General features: G+C 39.0%; 1 protein-coding gene across 3 annotated transcripts; it reads left to right on the plus strand.

Annotated features, from left to right (window-relative positions):
- Positions 1-230: 230 nt before the first annotated feature.
- Positions 231-23,443, plus strand: PRRC1 (proline rich coiled-coil 1). Of its 3 annotated transcripts, none has more exons than XM_040090939.1 (9): positions 231-370; positions 6,512-6,631; positions 9,533-9,916; positions 11,084-11,241; positions 13,434-13,536; positions 16,568-16,731; positions 18,155-18,258; positions 19,891-19,993; positions 21,942-23,443. In XM_040090939.1, exons 2-9 carry the CDS (start codon positions 6,532-6,534, stop codon positions 22,149-22,151), a joined length of 1,326 nt encoding a protein of 441 aa, XP_039946873.1. In that variant the 5' UTR covers positions 231-370; positions 6,512-6,531; the 3' UTR covers positions 22,152-23,443. The 3 variants fall into 3 exon arrangements, with proteins under 3 accessions (XP_039946873.1, XP_039946876.1, XP_039946875.1); XM_040090942.2 differs by lacking the exon at positions 231-370 and adding an exon at positions 398-596; XM_040090941.2 differs by lacking the exon at positions 231-370 and adding an exon at positions 635-790.
- Positions 23,444-26,976: the final 3,533 nt, after the last annotated feature.

Raw genomic sequence — 26,976 nt, forward strand, 5'->3', positions numbered from 1 at the left:
CTGCCCGACGGCTTCTTAAGGCTGCTGTCTTGAGGCTGCGATTGAAAGGCACGACGTAATTCAGCCCCACAAGCCGCAAAACCGCTCCGTCCCGCCGCCAACGGGGCACTACCGATTTCCCGCCCCCGCTGCCGGCCTTCTATGCGTGCGGAGCGAACCAAGCTGAGGGCGCAGGACGGGGGAACGATCCCCCGCCCCCGCCAGGGGCCATTGGATCCGGCCATGAGAGACGTGGCATGGCACGGCGGCAGCGCCGCGGAGGATGCTGGGGGTTGTAGTCCGAGGCGGCGCTGGCCGCGGCCTCCTTTCCTGTATCCCTGGGACAGGAAAGACCGGGAAGAGACAGCATAGGACCGGGGGATCGGGCTCGGTGAGAGCGCGTTTGGCGGCGGCAGGAGGCGTCGCGTTGTGACCCGTCGTACCCGGTGGCGGGGAGGAGCGGTCGGAGGGCTGGGCCGGGCGGTGCCGGCGCCCGGAGCGGTTACGGGAGGTGTAGGGCTCGCTCCTCGTGTTCTGACCCGGCGTGTCCTTGCAGGGCTGCAGCGGCTCCTGCACTTGGAGTGCTGCCAGCGCCGTGCTCCCAGGCGCGCTGTGAGGTGAGGGTCAGGGAGCAGCACTGCATAGAATTCCCGGTGCGATTTATCCCGGTGCTTCGCTGGGTCGCCGGTGTTGTCCTGCTCCTTCCTCCGGCCGGCTTTCCTCCTGCGGGCCGAGTCCGAGTGCCGGGTTGTTCGGAGCCTCGGGGCACCGAACTCCAGCCCTGCAGCGAGGAATGGGAGTGCTGGTCCTGGTAAAATGCCTGCGGTTTTATCCTCACCCTCGAGAATCTGTTAATGCCGGATGAAAATGGTGCTTCAGGAGCTTTATTGCTGTATTGTAGTGTCTCTGGAGGCATAATTTACTCTTTATGTGATTTATTTGGTTTTATTAACACTTGGAAAAAACCAACATTGCTTCTTTTGGGACAACACTTCCGAAAGTACTGGAGCTGTTGCATCATATCCTGGGATATCCATACTCTGGAAGAATAATGGGTGCAGATTGTTGGAATGGGCTGGGTCTGGCTGTTTCTTTGGTGGTGTTATTTCATGGCATTGCTGGATGCTGTTAGACAGTTCAAGATCAGTAGTTCTCCCACTGCAGCCATCACTGATATGTGGTGTTCAGTGGGGCTTTTGTGACACTGAAATATTTGATAGCAAGGGGGGGGGGGGGGGCCGGGGCGGGGTGTGATCTGCTGCAAATCCTGAGTGTTGGCAATGGCATGAAAATGTGTGAAATGAAATCATGGGAATTCTAACGATTCTGATAGCAGAATTCAGGCAGCCTTTGGAAAAATGGAACTTGCTGGGTTCGTGGTGCTTGTGGACTCTGTGTGCGCTAGTGACAAGGGAAGGCCAACAGCCCTTGCTGTCATGGCTGGTATTTCCAGCTGTCCTGGTCTGTGTTAGTTCTTATGCACATTGGTGAAAAGGCTTGTTTGGTGTTGCTTTTTTGTTGTGGTGTTTTGTTTTGTTTTTTCAAGATGAAAAGGTCACACAGGTGTTGTGGTTAAGATAATTTATGTGATGAATACAGAATTACAGAATGGCTTGCGTCAGAAGGTGTCTTAAAGATCATTTTGTTCAACCCTGTGCAATGAGCAGTAACACTTTCCACTATCCCAGACTGCTCCAAGCCCTGTCCAGTCTGGCCTTGGGACACTTCCAGGAATCCAGTGGTAGACACAGATTCTCTGGGCAACCTGTGCTGGGGCCTCCTCACCCTCACAGTCAAGGATTTCTTCCTAATATTTGACCTAAACCTACTCTATTTTAGTTTGAATATTTTTCACTATCTACTGATACTTCAATACATCAGATTCTGCATTAAGCTCTACTGCAAAACGTGTAAACAAGCACACTGCACAGTTACTTAATTTGTAGATTTTCTTTGACGTGCCCATGTTAACTTGGACGAAGCACAACTTAAACAGAACCCCAAAATAAGTGTTCATTACTGTTTACCTGGTGCAATCAGCTTCATTATGAATGGGAGGAAAGTTGACTTTGCTTTAGTTTTCTGGTATAAAGCCTTCATGATGAAAAGTTATCTGCTACCTCAGCTTCAAGTCAAGGGGGTTTTGTGTTGTTTTTTCCCTCTCCTGATTATCTCTCTCTTAAGACTTTGGACTTTGGAACAAGTTATTCAGCACCAGGTGATTAAACTGATGATCTCTCTCTGCACTTTCTTTGGCTTCATTGAGATTTTGTGTGTCCTTTGGCATTTGCCTGCATTTTCCAGACTAGAGGCTGAAGGAAGTTTTATCCCTTAGTACTCTCCCTTTCTAAAGTGGCGGGGGGGAAGGGACTTTTCAGATGAAAGCTTTAAATATATTCATGGTCCACTTCTGGTTTGGTTTCATTTTTTGAAGAGAGTTGTCATTTGTTTGGTGTTAGGTGCACCTTATTCTGAACAGTTATCAACATGTGCTTAGCCTCAAGCAGTATCTGCAGCATGTCAAAATTTAATTAAAAGTTCCGCCTACTGTGATTACGGTCAAAAAGTTTAGTGGTGTTTCAATTCAGTGTTTCAGCTTAGTGATTATGTTTCATTTTAGGATCTATTTAGAGAGCAGTTTCCCCTCTTAGTGTGCTTAAATATATTGTAGGGCTTTTTTGTGGGTTCCTGGGTTGGGGTTTTTTGGGTGGTTTGTTTGTTTTGGTTTGGGGTTTTTTTATTGTTGTTTGTTTGTTTGTTTGGGGTTTTTGCTTTTTTTTTATTAGCAGGAGCACCTACTGGAATAGAAGAAGGGATCAATTAAAGATGACTGAAAATACACCTCATTATAAACTCTGAAGTATAGCTGATTATAGATTATGTGTTTTTATCCACATGATGTTTGTTAATCTCCATTTGTAGGTAATCTTATCATTAGCTGTGAATTTATGTATTTTAGAGTAATAACCTGAAGAATGCTTTTGAAGTGTAGTTAAGTTGTTAATATTATCGCAAAATATTAGCACAAATGTAATTACTTTCTATTAAACTAAAGTAAAAAGGTGAATAATTTTCCAGGTAAGCCTTCTAGTCTCTAAGTAAAATTATTTACTTCCTGCTTTTAGCACAAGCCCTGTTAAAAATTTCAGTCAGAGTTTTAGCCTGGTTTTTCATTAAGTATACACAGCCTAATTCCCTAGTTTGGGAGTTAGATTAATGGCTGAGATTTGGTGTTAGGTAAATGGATGAAGTTCAGCTGCTGAGAATCAGTAGAAATAGTTCTAGAGACAGACTTCGGGGGTGTACTGTATTTTCTTTGTGTAATATGAGGGATTTAGCATCATTCCTATGGTGTCTTCACTTCGCGAAAAGGTTTGGTTTTTTTTTTAATCAAATCATTGATCAAACAAAATTCATGCTTCTCCTTCCTGAAGGGTTTGACTTAAGCATGACTGATGACTGGAAATATGTCTGTTCTCAATTTCTCTTTCCATATCCCTTCTTTTTTATTTCCGTATAAAAACAAACCAGGATTTTCTTCTAGCAAGACGTGGCATTATCAATTTTCAGTTTCGGGTCACAAATCACTAGATGGCAGTACTGATTTTGTTTTCACCTAATTCGACGTGCTTCACTTTCCCTATCTCTGGTTTTCTCCTTTGCCCCTTCAGTTTAGCAAACCAAAATGTTCTAGTTTCCAAGAAGGCACAAAAGTCACTTCCTTAAGAAGTTAGGCTGAATTTCCAGGTGCTCCCTGTTGCAAATTATATGTTTGTGACTTGGATTATGAAGAGTTACTGCAGCTTTTGGGTTTTTTCTGAAAAGACAGCCCTGTTCTGCACCCAGCAGTCATTAACAAATTGTAGGCTGATCCTACTGGGAAACTTTTTCCTTGCATATCCCCTGAGGGAAGCTGGGAACCCCCACTGGAATCTTTGTTGAAGACTGAACGCTGCTAATGGGTTCTTTGGGTCCTTTTTTTCCATGGTTTTCTCCTTCTACCTTATTCCTCACACACAACTGGTTTTGCGTAGGCTGGTTATGTTCACAAATATCATGTAGGATCATTTAAACAATTTAAATAATCTGTGATGCTGAATCCTTTCAGCACTGTGAGCTATGAACTCACTTAGTTACCCACTGTACTTTCTGCTTTCCGTTTGCCTATTCCCATGCCTGGTCTTTAACTTTTTTTTTTTTTTTTTTTTTTTTTTTCTTTAAATTATTCACTTTTTCCATAATGCAGCACCTGGAAACCACAACTGGATCGTTGAAAAATCAGTGTACAGAAAGCTGTTGTTTGTGCAGGCTTCATATTAGTCAAGACATCGTTTGAGTCAGTTCCATATGGGATTTCTACCATATTTGAGCAACTGACTCGATTTTTTGCCCATTTGGGATTACTGTTTCTGCTCCTAATCTTTCTTATTGCAAAGTTAATAGTGACAAACAGCTTCAGAGTTATTTATATTTCTACTAATTCCTGACTTTCCAGATGTGAGGTGGTTTTTTGGGGATTGCCCTTCTCGCTCCCCCCAGCACCACCACTCTAATAAGTTTATGAAACTTTGAAGAATCCTTGCACAGAGTTTTTGGAACTGCTGCTCTGTGGAATTTTACCAGTCATTCTTCATGGCCATAGAATTTATTTTAAGTAGTAAGCACCTCTCAGCAGCTTTTAATCATGGCATTAGGTGAAATCAAGCAGCAGATTGGAAAGGCCTCAGAAAAATGTTTCTAGGTTTTTGGTCAGTGATTACTTTAATTGCACAATGGAAAATTCTTTCATGCTTAGCCGTGTATAACTGGAAGAAAAATTTGAGAAGTACCTCTATGCAGAGGAATGTAAACTCCTGTAGATTGATTAAAAGAGAAAAATATGAAATTGCAAATTCTTGCCTGTAGTAAAGTTTAATGGAAGACTCTGCATTTCTTTTTTATGGGATGACAAGATGTACTTTGCAAGGACAGTCTGTTCCCCACCAGGCAGTTAATGACCCTTTTATCCCGTCTGAAGAGAAGTCTTTATGTGAATTAGAGATGCTCAGAATCCAAAATCCATCTGTCATAAGAATTTCTTGAAGAGTGCTGAACATAAGCCACATTTACTTGCTTTCCATGGCTTGGCTGAAGCATTTTATCCTGAATCATTTAATGTAAATCATACTGATTAATCAGAGGCTCTGTGGCTTCTCCTGTGTGATTTTGATGCTTTAATTTGTTTCTGAAACTCTTAGTGCACTTGTCAAGACTGACATTGATGTCCTGCTGTATGGATTTTTCAGTTCGGTACTACTAGCAATTTTTCCTTCACGTTAAACTAAGAGTTGCATATACCTTTGAAACAACAATGAGAGAATGAGGAATTTTTACTTTTGTTTTTTAAACAGAGGAAAGCTCCTGCATTTTTGTAAGTGGAGCTCTTTTTTATATACATGTGAATATTTTTATTCAACATATTATCTAAGCCTTTTCCTCTGTGAATTCTGAAAGGAAAAAAGCTGGCAGTCCTCAATATCCAGTGATGTAATGGATAGGGTGGAAAATGTTTTGATCCTATCTATTATATATATATATGTAATTCGTTTCTGCAAGAGTTGTATTTCAGTGAAATTTCCTTATGGACTCCTACCTCAGGGAGTGGTATAGTTGGTTTACCAGACTTGTGAGGAAGCGGGACTTTTTGTAAGCTGCTGCTGCACTGAAACATGAAAATCTTAATTTTTTCACTTTTCTTCTTCTAAGATCTTTTACATTAATTTAATATTGTTAAATAAGCATATAGATTAATAGGTTAATGTTTTTAGAAATAATGTATTTTAAAGGTTTATTCAAATATGTCAAAAGATTCTTCTGGCTGTCAAAATAAAAAACAAAGCCTTCAATTACTTCCACTTCTGTTAACATCACCAGAGAAGTGTGGTATATTGATTTTATAAATTAATTTTAGTATAATTTTAATCATGCTGGAAGTAACAGGTCCTGGTTTGCATTACTACAGCTCAACAATATAGCAGAATTGAACCCTGTAGTTAAGTTTTTCTTGCAATGGAATATGGGCTTTGTGATGTGTAATTACTCCTCCACTATTACTCTTCTGAGTACCACCAGTAAGTATATTTTGTAAGCAATAGCACAGTGGGCACAGTAAGACTTTTAGAAAGAGTCTTGGAGTTTGAGGTATGATCACAGTGCTAAAAATGAAGGGAAGATACAGGAGAGGGGGGACACGCTGGATAATTTTGTACTTGAGATTCAAGTCAGAGGGGTTTTTTTTGTGGTGTTTTTTGTTGTGTTTTTTTTTGTTGTTGTTTTGGTTTGGTTTTTTTTTTTTTTTTGTTTGTTTTTTGTTTTGGTTTGGTTTGGTTTGGTTTTTTTTGTTTTTTTGGTTTTTTTCCTAGAGTTGGCATTTGAATTACCCACTCTTTTCAGGACTGTAGATAACTGAGTTGTGGCCTTTGCATTCTAATTTAAAATCTTTTCCCTTGTGTCTCAAGATGCACTTTATATGTATATTTTTTTTCCCTCACAGCTTTTTCTAACTGTAGTAAGATGATGGAAGAGAGTGGGATGGAGACGACTCCACCTGGCACACCCCCTCCAAGCACAACAGGGGAGGCTCCTCCTGCTGCTGCTACACCTGTGACATTAGGTACAGAAACCTTTAATCAGGTCTTGAAGCCCTACAAAACCAATTGCAATCAGCATAATTGCAGTTCTCTTCTCCATGCTAATTGAAAGTATTTAAATTGTTTCTTGGTCATGGAAGTTGCCTCCTTGTCTGTAATACATCTGATATCACACAGAATATTTTAAATACATCTTTTATTCTTGAAACTATTTTAGGAAATGTTGTGGATGCACTTGTATTTTTGAAGGGTGCAGGGCCTGGAAATAATACCTTCCACTATAGTCCACAGTTAGATGAGCAACATAGAAGGGGTTAAAACAGATTTACAGTCCTCTAGGGGATAGTGGTAAACCTGAATAATCACTTGTGCTTTAATACTGATAGAATCTCAGAATGGTCTGGGTGGGAAAGGACCTTAAAGATGATTTTGTTCCACCCCTGCCTTGGGAAGGGACACCTTCCACTATCCCAGGCTGCTCCATGCCCTGTCCAACCTGGCCTTGGACATTTCCAGGGATCCAGTGGCAGCCACAGTTTGTCTGGGCACCCTGTGCCAGGGCCTCCCCACCCTCACAGGGAGCAGTTCTTCCTAATATATGACCTAAATCTGCCCTCATCCAGTTTAAAGCCATTCCCTGTGTCCTGTCACTCCACCTCCTTGTAAAAAGTTCCTCTGGTTCTCTTGTAGCCCGTTTAGGTACTGGAAGGTGCTCTAAGGTCTCACTTATGGGTGGTAATCAGAGCACATTTTTTGATGTTTTTAAGAATCTGAACACTTCATTTGAATACCAGAGACTGAATTTTTAGGCAAATGTGGTATTGTTAAGTCAGGCTTGTGTAGTCTCTCTTGTCAAATGGTAAAGAAGGAATCTACTGAGAAGATCAGCCCAAAACACAAAATGAGTTCTATAATAAAAGCATTTTTTTAAATTAAAACTGTGGAAATGTGACCTCAGATGGAGTGGTTGCTTTAACTAGGATAAAAATGGATTGTGGAGTAGGCTTGCAGAGATGTTACCACACAGGAAATATACTCACTGCGTTATTCATACACAGGCAAAGAAAGTGCATGAAGTGCTACAGGATGTTATCAGTAAAGTTAATTTTATAAAAATGGTCTTCAAATAGTACATTTTTGGGAGTATTTTCTACTTAGATAGGGGGTGACTGTGAAAGATTTTGGTTTTTTAATGGCACAGAGGTTTGCTGGCCACCAGTGTAAAGGTCTGTAAAAGAGTTGTTGAAATTAGCATGGATGTGAACTTTTTATTTGTCCAATAAAAAGTCTTAGATTTGTTGGTATTTTCTGTGGTGACAAGAGGCTGTCAGCCTTGTAGTACCTAGCTGATATTTTCAAAGAAATATGCACTCAAAATTTGTCTCATCCAGACAAAGGTGACATTTCGACAAGGAGTGATACAGGAAATACTTTTGTAAGAAATTTGTGGTTTTGAGAAATCATTTCCAAAACTGATACTTGGAAATAACTTCCACCATTATTTGTTCCTGTAGCCAAAACCAGTGCAAGTGTTGCATAAAAACTGTCAGATCTGTAGACATCAACTTGCAAAGAGAATCTCCTGACCTGTGTAAACATCTTCCAAACAGTTTCACTGGGATTTGAACATACTCATTAAAAATACAAAAATGCAGCATGTTCATTTTGCAGGGGCAATTGATAGACATCAGGGAAGCTAAAGATTTGGCAGCTAAATGTCAAGGAAAACTTTTGCATGGTTTATGGGTGGGAGTGGAAAATTAATAACATGGTACAGCAAGCACAGCCAAGGAGGCCGTTCCTCCATGTGGATCTCTGTGAGGTGTTCTTTCCAGCCCTTAAACCCAAGTGTCAGAATACTCTTGAATGTAGAACCAGACCTTTAAATACCTGCATCATGAGGTGTTGTTAAACCAAGATGTAAAAATTACTGAGGTTTCTTCGGTTGCTCAGCTCACCCTTAAAAGTTACTGAGTGATTGTATTATATAGTTTGTTAACCATTATTAATGAACTATATTATATTAATAGTGTGTTATCAAAACAATTTCCAGTGGAAACAAAATGTTTTGTTAAGATTTTTTTTTTTTTTTTAATTTTGTGTTTATCTCATAATTTTTAAATTTTTGTAATATACATAACATACTGATACAGTGGTACATGTAAACAATATAGAAACAAATTTTACATGGGGGAATGGATGCTCAATTTTTTTTTTTTACTGCTGGATGCTTGTGACCATGTTTGGAGACCATGGCATTAGTGTGCTTTGTAAATCATTTGACTGTGGTGCTGAGGCCAGTGAGGTGCTTAAGCTGATTAGCATGTTACTGCCATCAAAAATGGCCAATTTCAGTTTTTCTGACTTAATTTCCTGGCTTATCTAAGGATCAGCTGAGACAGAGAAAGCAGAGGGATCAGGAACATGAGTGCCAGAGAAGAGAGGGCTGCCTTATGTTCAGTCCATTTTACAGTGCCACACCTCTGAAACAACTCCCACCCTCCTCCCTGATATTAGGAGTGTGTGTTTTATTCCTGAAGACGAGCACTTCCTGCATCATCAGTTGATGCAGCTGTCACTCAGGAATAACAGAGCTAGGTAGAAATTTCTGAGGCAGGTTTCAGCTGCCGTAAACTCAGTAGTCAAACATTGACTTGTCTTTTTAAGCTGATGACAAGTAGGGTCATGCAGGAAGAGATGTGTCTTAGAAGATACTGTCATCAAGGACTAAGTGCCATTGGTGCTGAAAACTCAAGCAGAAATTTCAAATTCACTTTGAATGAAAAAAACCCAAAAACCTGAGTGGTTAAAAAATTATTTGTGAAATGTCTGGATAATTATATAACTGAATCTCTGAGATTAAGGCTTCTAAAATTCTTTCTCTCTCTCTCTCTCTTTTTTTTTTTTTTTTTTTTTTTTGGTAGCTTTGTCCAGCCCTCCTGCCACACCAAGCATGCCAACTTCTCCTGCCTACTCACCATCCTTGCCAGCTGGAGTGTCCCCAGTTCCTCCTCCCATGATGACTTCAGCATCTCTTCCACTTGCGCCTTCTGCAACCGTTTCTACAGTTGCACCACCCCAAAGCCCTGTCCCACCTCCTGCTGCCCCTGCAGCTTTCAGCACCCCTGTGTCCCAGTTCTCTGCTCCTCCACTGAGCTCTGCTGCTGGCCCTGCTCTTCCCGCACCTCCCGCTGGTCCCCCCACTTCAGGGTTTTCCATGTCTTCCACCTATGATATCACCAGAGGTCACGCTGGCCGAGCACCTCAGAGCCCACTGATGCCTTCATTTTCTGCACCTCCAGTCACAGGTAACTTTGGTTTTTTCACTTTCCTGTTCGTGGGACAGGATGGCAGCATCTCCTGGGTGGCTGCTTTATTCTTCTAGGTATACTTCATTAGTTGTATTCAGAAGAAGGGATAATAGCCTTTAAAGTACACTCATGGTCCAGGACAGAGTCTACTTTAAGTTCTGGTGGCATTCAGACTCATAGGGAAATCTTCGTTTCAGAATTTTTATTTTTGTTACCTTGCACAGCAAAGCCCAGCTGAACAGCTTTTCTTCAGCTCAGAGAGCCACATGCAACCATTCCAATCACAGGCTGTGAACTCCCATTCCAATCACAGGCTGTGAACTCATAATTTTCAGGGTTTTGTTCTGAAAAGCTGTCTCTTTAACAAGCAGTCTGTCACATGACACCAGCTTCTGTTTTCTTGTTTGCAGCCACAAAATTGCACTGGGATAGCTAAAAATACATATCTTCCATGCAGGCAGTTGCTGTGGTTGCTGAACTGATGTCATTTTCAGCTTGTGGAATGGAAACTTGGTTCTTCAGCCGCAGTTGGGCCAAGCTTTTATTATTCCTGGTGATATCTCTTTTAAGTAGTTTGTATTAGGAAAGTGTCTAAAAAGAGCTATCAGTTTTGCAGTGTAAAATAAAAATAGCTCTCAATTAAGCCTAGTGTTGGAAAATCTGTTAAAATAAGCTTGAGTAATGGGGCAAAGGGTCTGACTTTATTTTTCCACTGTTTTAGTTTCTTTTATTTTTCTTTAAAATATGTAGCGCTTCCTCCTTTTTCTACTATTATTGATTTCCAGTACTTGATGTTAGAAAATTTACTTTTCATATTATATGAGAACATTCCTATATCTTTGTTCAGAGACTAACACTTATCCCTCTCTTTACTGAGAGTTTATTAGGAAATTTTGAATACAATAAAAAAACCACAGCTTTTAAATTAGCATGATAAGAAAAATAATAATTGTTTAACTTTGTACATAATGGGCAGGTGGTCTCAATTTTGTTAGCAGATATGGTTGCATTCAGTAGATCTAACAAGCAGAATTGTTCCTGGGCCTTCAAGAAGTGAGGTGAATTACCCTAGAATTGTTCAATTCTTCCTGCTGTTTTCCTGTTAAGCAATTGCATGTTGCTTCTAACAATTTAAACACTTATGTTTTATCTTTCTTCTTACAGGTGTTTTGGCAGATCCCATTACTCAACAGGCAACTTTCTCATCATCTTTGTCTCCTGGGGCTGGTTCTGCAATCACTTTTCCGGAGGAGCATGAAGATCCCAGAGTATCTACTGCCCAGGGTGGAGCACCTGCCGGAGGACTCTGGGGGTTTATAAAGGTATGGGGTTTGTCTGTTATCTTCATGATGAATTACCAGTTTGTACTGAAAATAGGAAGACATGTTGCACTCTTTAAGTGCATGCTACTATAAATCATGTATTTTTTCCAGTCTCGTGTGCAAGGTGGCTGTTTTTAATAGTGGTGTTTGCTGAAACTATGCTTTTACTTTTTCTCTGTAGAAGAGAGAGAACTGTACAAATGCAGGTGTTCTAGGTTAATTTTTATTCCTATGATGGGAACTTGTAATAGACACTGTTACATGTTCTTAAACCAGATGAAATTCTAGAACCATTTAAGACGTAAAAGGTATTTTTTACTTCATAAAGTAAAAAATCTGTATGCAGAAAAAGGTAAGTCTGTTTTACCTTATTTGAACGCCTTGCATATCCCATTTATATCTTTCTAATTAGTTGAATTTGATTCCTGTGGGATGCAAGTCATGCTTGTTCTGTAACAATCAAGAGTTATATTTTGTCTTTTTTCAAGGGCAGACAAACTACATAGTTTTCAATCACAAAGTGGTGTCTAAGGTATTTTGTAAGATTAGTCTGCTAGAAAGCATGGAATGTATAGTGCAGAACACAGATTCTCCTTGTGATGCCATCTAATCAGACAGGAAATAAGCAGCAGCATCAACTAGTAGAATTTTATTAGCCTGTAACCTTTCTGTAAGAGATACTACATTTACATAGCATTATGAGGATTGTGGCAAAAAGATCTGAGGGCTGTACATCAACACTGTCTTCAAGAGCAGCACCACATTCTGTCCCATTCCACACTGAATGTGAAGGGAGAATAAAGAAGATTATTGTCTCAGTGCTCTTGAGGAATTTTGGTTTTCAATCCCTTTGAAGTATGAAAACTTGGCAGAAAAAGTTGTCTGACTTGGCAGACTCCCATTACCCTCCATTAGTCCAGTGATACAATCTTAAAGAGGAAAATTAATTCTTCATCAGTACAGTGAGAGCAGGGTGGTCATGCTGCCATTTTCAGGGAGAAACGTATCTTCATGATCATAAAAACACATTTTCCTTCTTCCTTTAAGCAGCAATGTTTTCCTTCTAGTCCTGATATTCCTCCTAATATTTGCAGTAGGTGGCAGTGTTCTAGAAGAGAACATTTTACTTGTGACATGATTCTGTAGCCCTTTTTAGAATACTAGAGCTTTCAATTGCAAAATAATTGAAAAGTCAAGCTTATCCACGTTTTGGTGCTGTCACTAGGATGCAGAAGGTGTCCTGTTTCTGTTTATGGAGCAGGTCTCTATTACTGACTCCAGTAATAAAGATTTTGGTTGAAGTATCAAGCATTCCATGTGCTCTGTGTATTCAGTAACCACTTCTTGAGAATTTCTTAAGAGAGAGAATGAGGAATCATTAATTATACTGAAACCATCGAGTTTGTGATGTATGTAAGCCCACATCAGTGTCTGTGCTTTTTAAAGATGAGCCAGACTATGGGACATGCAGTGGTAATTTTTACAGAAATGCATCCTCAAATTTCCTGTTGAAGAGCTCACACAGTAGTTGCCACAGTTATCTTTATTTCTGTTGTTGAAGTAATTTGATATACCCTTTTTCCTCTGGTGTTAAGAAATCATAGACCTTCCTTTCAGATTTCTTTCAAGCTCAGTAATATTGGAAATTATGACAATCTAAAGTTGACAGATTAACAGTCTGGAATCGAATAGGACTGTTTCAGCTTCTTCAATCATTCAAAGATGCCTGAGCAGTCCCTTTGCAGTTCTAAGAGTGATTTCCACAAAATTGTAAAAATAACTTCATGTTTTGAATTGCTATAAAAATATGGATTATTTCACCCTGTTTGTGCTATGCAGATGAACACATCTTCCATAGGTAGAAGGAGTCTTAGTGTTCAGGAACCATCTTTATTAATGACTTTATGTTAGTTAGGCAGTGAGGGTGCTAATTGGTGAAGCACTTCCTGGCTTTGCAAGATGATGGGGCTGTTTCTGCATTAATGAGGAAGGTAATATTTAAACTTGAGGTTGTAACAGAAAAGCCATACATCGATAGTCATATCCTGCAGTATTTGTGCTGAGTAATGCACAGATATTACAGAGCAGCTTAATTTTTTTTTTTTTTTTAACTGTAACATTTTGAATTTCTTGAAGAGGAAAAAAAAAGACAACCCAGAAGATAACATGGAAATGTATTTGCTTAAATTTAGGGTGTAGCTGAGAATCCCATGGTGAAGTCAGTTCTTGATAAAACGAAGCATTCAGTGGAGACTATGATCACAACGCTGGATCCTGGCATGGTTCCATATATCAGTAAGTGTTTATGATAAACCGTTAAATGCTAGAGAAGCTACTGCAATAGTACACTACTTCTACACTTCAAGTGTAAAAGTGTAAAAGTTTCAATTACAGCTTGAAAATTAATAGGAAAGAAAAGCTTTTTGTTACTTACCATTTTTTTATTTTATTGAAGGACACTGTATGTTACACGTAGCTGACCTGAGAGTAAAAGAAGGAAACAAAAGATACCATTTGTCCAGGGTGTTGGTTTGGTTTGTTTTGGCATGACTTTTTTTCCCTAGCAGCCTGATAGGCCGCTCTGCCTCCTAGGTGTGCCAGTACTGACCTTGCTCTGTCTGAAAAGAGCTGGTCAGGAAACAGCTAAGACTGAGAAGAAACATTAAAATGATTTTTTTATTATTTTGTTTTCCTGAGATGTCTTTTTTTTTCAGCTGAACCTATTAGGAGACCCAGCTAACTGCTGCTGCACTTTTGTACTAAGGCAGAGGACAGGGGAAGATGACCTAATTATTGAGTAGTTGTTCATCTTATTGCATTTAAGGGAAAATTTCCCAGCAGCTGTCTAGTGAGGAGATAGTGGTAATAAAACCAGTGAGGCCAGCCAGCAATGCCTTCAAAAGGTATTTGAGAAGAGTGGCAGGATGCAGTGCAAAGTAGATGTTGTTTTATGCACAATTCGGCAAAAAGTGTTTAAGGTTTCTGTTAGAGCCATGACTGGCCCTTTTTAGAAACAGGATCTGTCAGTATCCTGGATAGTTTGACAGAGTGTTTATAGACAGAACAACTGTATCTGGAGGAGGAAGTAATTCTAATAAAATGCTGCATCTGTAGGATTTAGGTGAAGTAAACCAAGTCAATGGTTATATCAAAGCTTTCTAAAGTCCTATGTGAAGGGGAAGCATCTGTATATATCTTGGCCATTTATGTACTACATTGGTTTTGTAGTTGCAGGTTCTGAAAATGCGGCAGAGGTTTGTAAACTTAGCCTGTACTTCCTTGTATAAATGTACTCTACACAAACCATGTCCTCAACAATAGTGCAACTTCTCTCTGCTCTCCGTCTGTTACTGCAATGCCAAAGGAATTTCATGTTCCTCATGCCAAAACCTGAAATTACCAAAGCTTCTGGGTGAGGTGGTTGAAATATTTTTTCCCCATCTGAGCAAATAATATTTCTGTAACCTTTCTTGAAAAGAGCTGAACAGTTTTCATTGGCACATTGTGAAAATGTCATCAGAGGAATGGATGGAACTCCTGGAACAGACAATTTCTATCTAGACAGGAAATGGTCACCTCATAAGCATAAACAACAGTACTTTTACAACAAAAGACAACAGGGAATCTTAAATATGGAACTGTCATTTCAGTTTATAATGCACAAGATACAATGAGATTTCATATTCAGGTGTCAGAGCTTAACTTGATGTAATAGTGTGCCGCTGAATTTACCAGGGTGCATCTAGTTCTTTCATTTTAGATTTCCATTTTACTAGATTTTGTCACAAATGGTTTATTTTAACCCATGCAATATCTTTGTTTCAGTTCTGTAGTATCTCTGATGAAAAAATACATGCTTTTGATATTTGATAATCCGTAATACAGAAGAATATATTCTGTATTCTGCAACCAAACATGAGGCACAGTTGCCATTCTTAAAATTGTTAGTATATATGTAATGGATTAGTTTTTAGTTTCATTTAAAGCTTTTAAAAAGTATTTCTGTTCCTGAGCAGTCAGGCAAGGCTAACTTCAGTAAAAGCCTGCTGTCAATTTTAAGCACTGGTTTAATTATGGTAAATTGATTTATATCAAGAAGGAATCAAGAAAAAAAGGTACTCTCAATTATTTTTAGTCTAGTAGTTGCACAGGGTTTAAAACAATTGCTCGAAGTTCAGTGATCTTTACACCTAATTCCATTCAGCAGTGCAATTGATAAATAAAATGATAAAAAAAATTATCCTAAACCCCCAATTTAGTAGGTTTTACTATTGTTCTAGCCTACCTTGTGATTATTCATTAAAATAGGATGATTCCTGTAACTCAGATCTGCTGAGTAACACAAGCCAAAACATTAGTTGTTTTTTTCATTAAAAGTTAAGTTTTGGATTTACCTTTATCAGTGGGGGAACTTTTCTTGCATCAGGATAAATACTGCAAACTGTGTAAGCTTGTGTGGTTGTTGCAGTTTACTTAGGCAGTTTTCTCTGATGTCATAATCCACATTTAAGACAAGATTCAGCTGTTCTTGAGAAAGCTGCTCACAGCAGGGATGGGTTTTATGTGTTTCTGCACAATCAAAGTGATCCACGGTAGATGTGAGGTGTGATTGAGTTTTCTTCAGTAGTTTTAGATTTCTTTTAATTCATTAATTGTTTTGTTTCATTCTGAAAAAGTTTAGTGAAAGCTCCTGCTTCTTTATCAATATACAACCCTATGGAAAATGCTTATAACTGTGTACAAGTTCCACAGATATTTAATTAATATTTTAAATATCTAAATATTGAATTTGATATTTAATATCTAAAAAGAGCAATAAAATTACACTGAAGTTCACATTCCAAGAACAACTAAAAAGTAATGAGAGCGTTTCTTTTAAATCTTGTGTAATTTGGCAGCTGTTCACTGGATTTTATGACCTGCATCAGCATTCTTGATCGCATTCATAAGAGTTCGCAATATTCCTTGCTGCTTCACAGAACACCAAAGCATCCTTGGAAATGGATGTCTTGAGTGCTTTTCCCAAATCTCTGTGATTTGTCATGTTGAATGAGTGGTATGATTTTTTTTCGGGTGCTGAACCTGAAAATAGGTCAGTTCCTGCTCCCTGTCTGTCATCCCTGTATCCCTTAGTTTTTCATCTGAATTTCGGTTGCTAAGTTGAATGACTTCTGCTTCATGGAAGAACTATTGTCCAGTGCATGAGAAAGAAAATAGCAGCTGGAGAAGGTGTAGAACTGTATTTGAACTATCCAGCAATGGGAAGGAGGAATATTCCACATGTGGATATCTTTTTTACAGATCATTTTACAAAATTATTTTGCAGGAACTGGGGGAGAGCTGGACATAGTGGTTACTTCTAATAAAGAGGTGAAAGTTGCAGCAATTCGGGATGCCTTTCAAGAAGTCTTTGGGATGGCTGTTGTGACTGGAGAGGCTGCACAGTCCAACATTGCACCCCAGCCTGTGGGCTATGCTGCGGGCTTAAAAGTAAGTTGGTGTATAGTAGTTGCAAAGAGAAATTCATCCAGAAGGATCTCATTTTCTGTAAAGTGAAGGTCAGTGGTCAGTTTCTGGGATAGGGAAACATTTTCTCAGGTTTTTTTTCATGGTGTTTGTTTGGGTGTTTTTTGTTTGGTTTATTGTTTTGGTTTTGGTTTTAGTTGTTTGGTTTGGGTTTTTTGCTTTGTTTTGTTGATTTTTGGGGGGGGTGGTTTGTTTTTTAGGGCTTTGGGGGGTGGGGTTGGTTGGTTGGTTTTGTTATTTTGGGGGTTAAGTGGTATGGGGTTTTTTGTCTTCCTCAGTTTGGATCATTGTATCAGTTTAAAGCTTTCTGTTTGAAGTATTTTAGAGGTTTTCTGCAAACACATTTGCAGCAAGTTGAAGAGTATTTATGTCACTGTATTATGCCATTTATGTCAATTTCCTTATACTGTCATTGATTGCTATCACATCTTACATACATTGTGCTATTACTGTAGTTTTAAAGTATATTAGGCATTTTTTTGAATAGTCTGTTACCAGCACATCATGTTGAAAGTGTTAGAAATTAAGAGATTCTCCAAGACCGATTTTTCTCTCCACTGATTCTGTAGATCAAAGTCAGTTTGCTCAACACTTCTTGAACAGATCTGTCTTCTCTTTGAAAAACAAGAATTTGCTGTGCAGCCTTGCAAACTGCTGTGCCACCCTAGAGGAAGTGTTAGCAAAGGTTGTTTCATCAGTTCTGGCCAATAACTAAAAATCCTGAAAACAGCTGTTTCATATGCCGTTTACTAAATGTAGACAAAACTTCATGATAAAGGAAGCCTTTCCCTCTAACTGTTGTGGCAGTGTTTGCAGAGGAGTAAAGCCTGTCCTCATAGCAGTGTATTTATTATCTGATGCAATTTTATATTGAGATAAAGCAGAATAATGTCCATGTTCCTTTACTTGTTTAGCTCCTGCAGTGTGTTGTATATTTCTGTTAAAACTTCTGAGGAATAACAGTTTTCAGGGGAATAATTCCTGTGTGTTAGTTAGATATGTACCACAACAAATGATTCTTTTCCTTGCTCTTACAAAGCTGGTCCAAAGCTCTTAAAGACTCTAAACCCAAGAAGTCCTAATTTGTAAAAATGTCAAAGTAACACAAACGCACACTGATGATTTAACTGATATTTAAAACTGTCACAGGTTAGGAATTAGTTGGATACTACCCTGGGAATGTAAAATTCTAAAAATATTTAATTAGCTTTATGGTGTTGTTACTGTTTCGGATTCCTGGCCATTCACTAGTTTGAGGTGTTGGGGTTTTTTTTTCCTATTGAGTAATTTTGTAAAGTGTGTTCTAGGGTTCTTTTGGGATTGATCTGCAAGCATTGCATTAAGCTGTGTTTCAGAGTTTTGTTTAACAGCTTGTGTTGCCACTCAGGGAGCCCAGGAGAGGATAGACAGCCTGCGCCGGACCGGAGTCATCCATGAGAAGCAGCCTGCCGTGTCAGTGGAAAACTTCATTGAGGAGCTGCTTCCTGATAAGTGAGGGCATTGAATTTATTCCAGAGGGTGGGGGAACGTTGGTAATATTCCTTGTTGACTCAAAGCCTTTGTAAGGGGGAGGGGAGGGGAGGGGAGAGGATTTGTCTGAAGTGTTTTGGCAAGCTTTGTTTTAGTGATGACGTTTGGCTTTCTGTTTAGGCATCTTGAGACTAATATGAAAAAATTCTTGTCAGGTTTTTGTAGATTCAAAATGTAAAAACAGTGAAGTGACGTGAACTGAGAAAATTAAGGAGCTATGAAATTTGGAATTAGGCTAATAGTTTGTGAACTGTTGTATGCATCCTCCCTTTGCTCTCTGAAATTGTATCAGAAGAGATATTGGGAAATATTCTGGCCTTTAGAATTATATGGTTTTATCAAATAAAGTATCTTCTGTTTTCCTTTCACCGAAAATGTACTTACTGCATCTAACTTGCACTCCACAGACATAAAAATGGTTTTCAAAATGCATTGCAACTCGATTTTGTAACATGTTGTTTGACGTCAGTTCTTGAAGCAGTTTTATAATTATATTCCAAAACATTACAATGTTTGGACAATGCTGTGTTTTTCTTAATGCAAACTAAAATAGTTTTCTTCTACTGTTTGCCATACTTGTGCATGTCCAAAGGAGAGGAGTTTCAAGGAATCACCCACCACTACCAGTAACATATGTCATAGATACTCCTCTGGGAAAAGACAGTAAAATCAGACTAGATGTAAATAAATACTAAACAAAAGTTAAACCTACTTCTATTTACTTCAGAAAATTCCTCATTCATATTGCACTAAAAATACTAAATGTAAAAATAGAGCAAAAGGAGAGTACCTGTCCAAAAAAACAAACAAACAAACAAACAAACAAAAAAAAAAAAAAAAAAAAAAAAAAAAAAAAAAAAACACCAACCAAAAACCTATCACATGCATAAAAATGCAAACAGAAGGAAAGAAAATACCAGTAACTTCATTATTGATTGGAAGCAAGTTATATTTAAACACCAGGCTTTCTCAGCAGTTTTTAATATATGCCAGTCAAAGCATTCTAGTGCTCTATTCCCTGCTACAAAGATGATGGAAGTGCTTCTTGTCTGGCTCCACTAAACTGTTACCGTGAAGCTTATGTGGCCCAGACAGGCAGAAATGTTTCTCTGAATAAATAATTTAAATTATTTGTACAGCATTACACTTCCCAAAAAATCTTCTGAATGTAGAAGGTGAATGACAAATAGACCATTTTCTTCAAAATTGTTTGGGAAGGTTATTTTAATGAGAAATGTTCTTTGAAAGGTTGAATGAAAACTGTAGCAGAATAACTGCGGCCAAGGGATTATGTCTGCTGACACACCCACCCCTCCAGCTTTCTTTTTTTCTTTGATTTCTAAGTTTAATGTAATTTGTATTTCTATGTATTTTATGTGTTTTACATGCACTATCATGAAAGAGAGAGAGATGAAAATTGACACATGCAAATTTCACTTGCAAAATATAACAACACTTGGAGTTTCATTATTATGTTATTACTACAGCTGTAATAGAGCTTGTAAAATGGTCATAATTCAACATTTAGCGTGTCGTTTTCCAGCAGAGTGATACTCAGTACTCTGAAATAAAACAATTTGCACATCACTGCAGGTGGTTTGACATTGGATGTCTGATTATTGAGGATCCTATTCATGGAATTCACCTGGAAGCATTCACCCAAGCAACACCAGTGCCTTTACAATATGTTCAGCAGGTGAGTTTCCTGCTTTCTTGCCAATGAACAGCTGAGAATAAGAGTGAAGTTTTTATTTTACTTATGATGTCAATTTTTATTGGAAATTATTACACTTAAATGTTTACATTTATCAAATGAGGATACAAAATATTTTTGCATCATGTTTATGAATTGCTCTTTAGACATTTATAATGTAAAGCTTTTCTTAGTCAGGAGTCTCATTCTGCAATATATGTCGCTTTGGAGCACAAGTTTTACTCTCTTATTTAAGAAGAAGAAGAAATACTAGCCAAGCAGGCAGCATTGTGTACTCTCTGAAAATGCATTCCTAAAAATAAAAGATTCCCATTTTCCAGATCAATGCTTTGACTTAAGTCCTCTATGAACACACAGAGTCCCACCTAAAAGACAAGGCTGACTTGAAATGTGCTATTCTGACAAGGATGTAGAATTACGAAATCAAAAGATTTAAATCTTGGAAATGCTGTGGTTCAATCAGTTGGAAATAATGGGATGAAACGCACTCATGTGCAGTTCTGAAATACCACCAAAAGAGGATTTCATGAGGTAGTTTATTTTTCTTTGGGCACAGATTGGGAATTATTACAGTCACTGCATGTTGCATGACAGCAGATAGGAGTTATGCTTTAGTGAACTCTGGCCTGAAAATTTTTTTAAAGTAATTGTTTCCATGAAAAATTTATAACCAAAACTGTTTGGGGTTTGATCCTCAGATGTTGTTTGGGGTGAGCAAATAGTAACTTTGGGGCTTTTTTCAGTAGCACCAATTTCAATAAAGTGAACATTTGTGGGACTGCTTTTAGTTCTTACTTTCCCAAGTTCTTACAGATTTGAAAGGTTGATGAGTGGCAAAAGGGGAAATATGGCTGTGTCTCTCTAGTTTTACAAAATGCATTCCAAAAACCGTGGAGAAAGACAGGAAAAAATCTTTGAAGGCCTCTTGCCAACCAAAACTATTTGCATATTCTAAAAAACTTGTATATTCTGTTATTGTTGAAAGACAGTAGTTTTAAGAAGGCTGGAACACACTGATGAACTTGATCTGCACTGGACACAGACTAACCTAAATAAAAATCAGTCTGAAGAAGGATGCCCAGGATGAGCGTCAGACCAGAGAAATGCCGTGATACTTCCCCCAGTTTTCCCCTTCTGGTTTCAGTTGCAGACCAGGGGAAGGGCTACAGATGTCATTTATCTGGACTTCTGTAAAGTCTTGGACATGTTTCCCCAGGCTGATTGGGAGATGGGTTCGATTGGTGGACTATTCAGGGGATAAGGAATTGGTTGGATGGTCATGGTTAATGGCTCCATGTCCTGATGGACATCAGGATCTCTCAGGGGAACCATACTTGGACCAGTGTGGTTTAATAGCTTCATTAATGACACAGACAGAGGGATCAAAGCACCCTCAGCAGGTTTGCAGGTGACACCAAGCTGAGGGTGCAGTGACACCTCCAAGGGGTGGAGCCATCCAGAGGGACATGGACAAGATTGAGAAATGGATCCATGGGAGTCTCATGAGGTTTAACAAGGCCAAGTGCTGGTGCTGCCCCTGGATCAGAGTAGCTACAGAATCAGTCCAGGCTGGGGATGAATGGATATTGTATAAATATATATTTTTATTGATTCCATCTGTTGGCTGTTTTAGGAAAAAAAATTGCTTCCTGGTAATGGCAGTATGTCATTAAGTAATGACATACTTAAGTACCCTGCTTTAATTTATACTCTTCAGATGTTGCTTGGTTCGTGATGCATAGAAGTCAAAAAAATTGACTAGGCAAATTATGGGGTAGGCTGAAATTTGGTTCTCACACCCTTTGATTTGCCACATAGGTCTGTTGATACAAGAATGATTCCTTGCAGAAGTTGGTTAAAGCTGAACACAGAAGCAAATCTAGTAATTCCAAACTGTTTCAGTAATCACTTCTCACACCTTTACACACAGGCCAAGAGTCTCACCCCTCAGGACTACAGCCTGAGGTGGTCAGGGCTGCTGGTGACGGTGGGCGAGGTGCTGGAGAAGAGCGTGCTGAACGTGAACAGGACCGACTGGCACGCGGTGTTCACGGGCATGTCCCGCCGGCAGATGATATACAGTGCGGCCAAGGCCCTGGCAGGGATGTACAAACAGCAGCTGCCACCTAGGACCGTGTGACAGTGGTGACACCCTCGCACCAGGAATACTGGGTTTGATTCTAGGATCAAAGTAAAAGCCGTGTGTTCCCCTTCTCAGCAACACAGATTTGTAATTTTAACTCTAAACCATTTCTACTTCTTGAGAAATGAAGGTGATTTCTAGGAGTGGAAATGAGCAATTGCAGTTTTTAGCTAGTGTATGATTTCCGGTATGATTCATAAAACAAATGTGTATTTATGACTGGTCCAGGCAGCATTGCAGTTTTTTAACTGGAATGTGCTGTGGTGTGACCTTACCAGGCATTTGCTAAGATAGTTAGTATTCTTTCTAAAGGGGATATTTGTTTAGGTATTTCTATTATATTAGTAATAAAAACATGTTGACATCATAATATGTATGTTATATATGCATTTCAATCCAGAGAGACTACCTTCTGTCTTACATGTGGGTTTTGGGGCATGTCTTTAGGGGATACTTAACACCTCATTGGATTGGTGTCTGTATATAGTTCTCAGGAGCGATACCACGTAGTCTCTACAGCATGTAACAGTGAGCTGCTGAAGAAGAGCACAAATCCATGCCCTGTTAGTTGAAGCTGTTGTTAAATAATTCTGAGTTCTCATTTTCTTTGCTGCATCTTTCTGCTTTTTATGTTGCAGTAATTAAATTCGTGGCCAGCTGAAGAACCACAGACAAAATTTCAAGTTGCTTCAGTGGGTTTTAGATCAGGTAGTGCACTCCCTGCATGAAATCATCTCAGCAGTTTCAATAACGTGATTTACTCTAGTGCTTCCAGACTTCATGTGTTATATGTAATTATGTAATTTTTTCTATGTAGTTACAGTTGTTAGTAATTTGATTATGGAAAATGATGATATGTGTATCACTGGCTTTGCTACTCTGTGTTTTCTGAACATTTCTAGGTCTAAAAGCTTTCATGATGTCATGAGCTCACTGTTTCTTGTATAAGTTTTCAGTAATGTCTGATTTTTTTTGTGGCTATAAATATCTTCCATCCATGCTCACACAATCTTAAATATTTTACTTAGAAATATGGAAGCAATTGTGAAGAAAATATTTTGGTAATAATACTTTTTTAAGAAACAAATAATAAAGAAATACTTTTGTTTGCCTTAAAGAAGCAGTTTTTCAGCTTATATGGCTTTACCTTTCTTAGACGCTTTCAAAGAACATTTTGTATACAATATACGCTCATATTTGTACCCAGTGAAAGCCTATTTCCAAGTAATATATTTGGCCTAAATTGGCTTACTCTGTAAAGCAGTTGAATAAATGTTTTGCCTGGAGAAGTGCATTTTAAAGGCTTGTTTTTTATTACAGCTGGTGAACATCTTTATTGAAGTTGTATTTGCACGGTCAGTTTGCAGATTTGTCACAAACTAAACAAGCGAACAGAATCCAGCTCTCAGTCTTGAGGTCCCTCATTGAGACTGCTTCTTTCTGTGTTAAATCAAAGGGGTGATGCAGGGAGTTTTCTTTGTCATGCAGTAAAGGCATCTGTGCATTTACTGGAATTTCAGTTTGCAGTGTATAATAAGTTGAATGCTGCTGGTTTAGCCCCTGCATGCAGCATCTGTGATACAAAGGAGGACGACATGAAGTCATCAGTAGGTTTAGGTGCCTTGCCGTGACTTAAAATTAAAACTGAAGAGGAACGACCATTCTCTTTCTCCCCTTCCTGGCCCTGGCCTTCACTTTTTAAGAAGTGAGAGGAGTAGAGGAAGACAAAATGTGGTCAAGTGAAATTGTTTTTTTCTGGCCAGTGAAGGTGTAATGATTTACTTTTGACAGCTCCCAGAAGAATTAAAACAGTGTCACTTTGCAATTACCAATTAGTTCTTTCCCTCTAGGGAGCATTATTTGCTTCTGTATTGAAAAATTACGTCCTCACATGAACACAGCAAGCTCAGCTTCTTGCTGAGAGGCCAAGGGAAGGAAAAATGTCTGGACTATGATCTGGGAGGCTAAAAAGTTGGAAATTGCTTCCTGAATTAAGGCCTTGCTCAGGGTCTAAGTTACATGGATCAATTCTGAATCATGTTATGGTGGCAATTCAGCTTTTTGCCACCCTCATGGTTGTGTTGTGGGCAGTAACAGGAGAGGAAGCTCAGCAGGGGTGTTAAATTTGTATACAGATCAATTTAGTAAAGCAGAGACACTTTGGACATGTAACTTCTGTTAAAACTCTCAACTCCCTGCCACACCACGGCAGGGGCTGACTTGGAGGTGCAGCTGCAGCTGCTGAAGCCATTTCTGCTAAGTTTGCTCCAATATGAGTGTCAGAAGTCAAGAAAGCTACTACGTCTATTACTACTCTACCACCATTTTTAAACTGTGTTTCACATAAAAAACAGCCAAGCTCTTTGAGTTCACCTTACATTAAGAAGATCTAGGAGGTCCTTAAACTGAGATTCTTTAAAACACTGGAAAAAGCTCTGTAGTTGGTGCTGCTTTTGTCAAGAAGTTCCTGTTCTGTTCATGGCCTCAGTTTTTCATCACAGCACTGCTCAGAACAGCATGGCTCCGTTAGAAAAACCATGGATATAAAATTCCCCACACACTTCTGTTGAAATTAGTCTGATAGCTTTCACCCAACTGTCCCTCTCAAGATTTGCCCTAAATGTCTGTGAAGGGATCGGGCATGTGGGGTCTGATGGAACATCTTGGTCCAAAATCAGGAACAAAACAGCCTCAATAACTGCTCATACACTTTCCAAAGTGTTCTCCTTTAAGAAAAGGCTTTCAGAAATAATACCAGTCACTGTTTTTAGACTCCTGCTCAATTTGGGCAAGATAGTGAAGAGTGGCAGAAGAAGGCAAAGGAAAGAATAAAGGGTGGAAGGATGTGAAAGCAATCAGGAGACTGCCAGAGAAATAGGAATGTCTGGTGAATGCAGGAGCCGGAAGAGGGTAGTTGAGAAACCAGGAATATGGAATAACTCACGTCTGATACTTGTGTCAATTTTGGCCAGCTTTAGGAGAGCACAAGCATGCAAATCTTGCAGCAGAGACGTTTAGCACAGATGTAATTCTGTATCTCTGTCTAATGAAGTTTGCAAGTTACTTTTGATGTTTACCCCTCCAAGCAGGATAAGGGAGGTTTTCCAGGGGCTGTTTTTCAAGTGGGAGAATTCTGAAGGACTTCTGTAAGTATAAACCTGTGAAAATAATAGTTTTTGTAACAATTAAGGATATTTGTAAAAGTATCCCTTTTTTTCATAGTAAATTTTGCAGATGAAAGTAAGACATTATCACTGAATAGTGTTCACTCTGCAACACAGAACTCTGTATGTTTAGTTTGCAATTACATTTAATAATTTTGACAGAGCAATTTAAAAAAATAATTTAAAAAACCCTTTTCTTTATTTCCTACTGGTAGCAGACACAGTAAAAAGTAGTAAGTTAAACATTCTGTATCCCATGAAAAGTTGTTAACAGTCTTAAAAGGAAGAGTAACTTCAAACTTGATTAATTTTCTGATGTGGATTTTAACTTCAACTCTTCTGTCTGTAAGCTATCAAGAACTCGTATTTTGACATCCAGAATCTTGGAGCCATTTGGCTTTGACTTTATGGCTTTGTTCCATCCGTGGTTTCATAATTCAGGAAAAACTAGTTCTATAAAACTAATGGTGATTGGTTCCTAAAAGTAAAAGGGGCCAATTGGTTTGATTTATCATCTCATTGTGCAGAATTCTGTCAAAGCTTTGGATACTCCAGCCAGTTGATTCTGCAAAGTGGCCATGCTATGGCCTGTCAGTTAAATTGAGAATACACAGTGCTGCAGAGGAATAACAGGGCCAAAAACACTCAACAACAGCTTCTGAACTAACACAGGGATTTTTCATGTAATGGAATAAAAGAGATGTAGCTTTAAGGTTACAGGAAAAGAAGATATTTCATGTTGAGAAAGTGATTTCCAGCTGTCTGCATTCCACATGTGTGAGCAAAGGTAGCTGTGGCCTCCTCTATAAAACAGGGAAGTACCTCATAGAAGTAAAGGAGAAAGCAACTAAGTTGGTTTTTCTTGGGTTTTTTCTCCGAGATTCAGGTGGTTTCAGAGTCTTGCCCTCTGCAAAGCTCTGAGCCAAACACAAGAAAGAGACGGAGTCTTCAGGTTCTGATTTTTCAAGGTTGCATGCTTCGTTTATTGTTTCTTATCTTAAAAATTTCTCAGTGCCCTACAAATGTCTGTGCAGCTGCCTGGGCATCTGGTGACTCCTCGACTCCTCCCGGACTGGGCAGTCGTTATCTTTTATACTAATTGCTATGTATTCTTTATTTATCATTATTTGCCAATACCTATCTCTTATACTAAACAGGTCATCTCTACTTTGACCCAATCTCTTTAAACTACTTTGTGCCACCGTCACTGCTGAAAATTGAGTGAGGGAAGAAGAAAGAAGAAGCAGGAGACAATGCCCCAAATCCTCCATCTTGCCCCCATTCACTTCAATACTAAAAACCCATATCTACTATTTTCTTACCCTGTGATAAGCTGAACTACTATCTTTCACACTCTTGTGGCTTTCAATCCTTCCCGCAGTGCAGGAAGCCTTTCCCATGGACTGAGATCAAAGCCAATGTCCCTCAGGGCTCTGTTCCAGGGTCCCAGACCCCCCTGTCCAGGTCCCTGACCCTCCAGGGCAGCCAAAGGAATGCCCTGGACTCCAACAGGTTTTCCAAGATTATGTTGGCTGTTTTAATACAAAATTACATGGAATTCTGTGTTATACCTGGGGTTTTTGCTGTTGACCACAAAAACATGCTTCCTGTTAAAGGATGCTCCATGGCATGAGTGAATGTGATTTTTTTTTAAATAA

Source organism: Hirundo rustica, chromosome Z (assembly GCF_015227805.2).
Source record: "Hirundo rustica isolate bHirRus1 chromosome Z, bHirRus1.pri.v3, whole genome shotgun sequence".
Lineage (NCBI taxonomy): Eukaryota > Metazoa > Chordata > Aves > Passeriformes > Hirundinidae > Hirundo > Hirundo rustica.

Excerpts from the sequence above, each read along its gene's own strand:
- PRRC1 (XM_040090939.1), top strand. The coding sequence starts at position 6,532 with ATGATGGAAGAGAGTGGGATGGAGACGACTCCACCTGGCACACCCCCT. Across the intron at positions 11,242-13,433 it reads GACTCTGGGGGTTTATAAAG|GGTGTAGCTGAGAATCCCAT; the intron begins GTATGGGGTTTG and ends GCTTAAATTTAG. Across the intron at positions 13,537-16,567 it reads TGGCATGGTTCCATATATCA|GAACTGGGGGAGAGCTGGAC; the intron begins GTAAGTGTTTAT and ends ATTATTTTGCAG.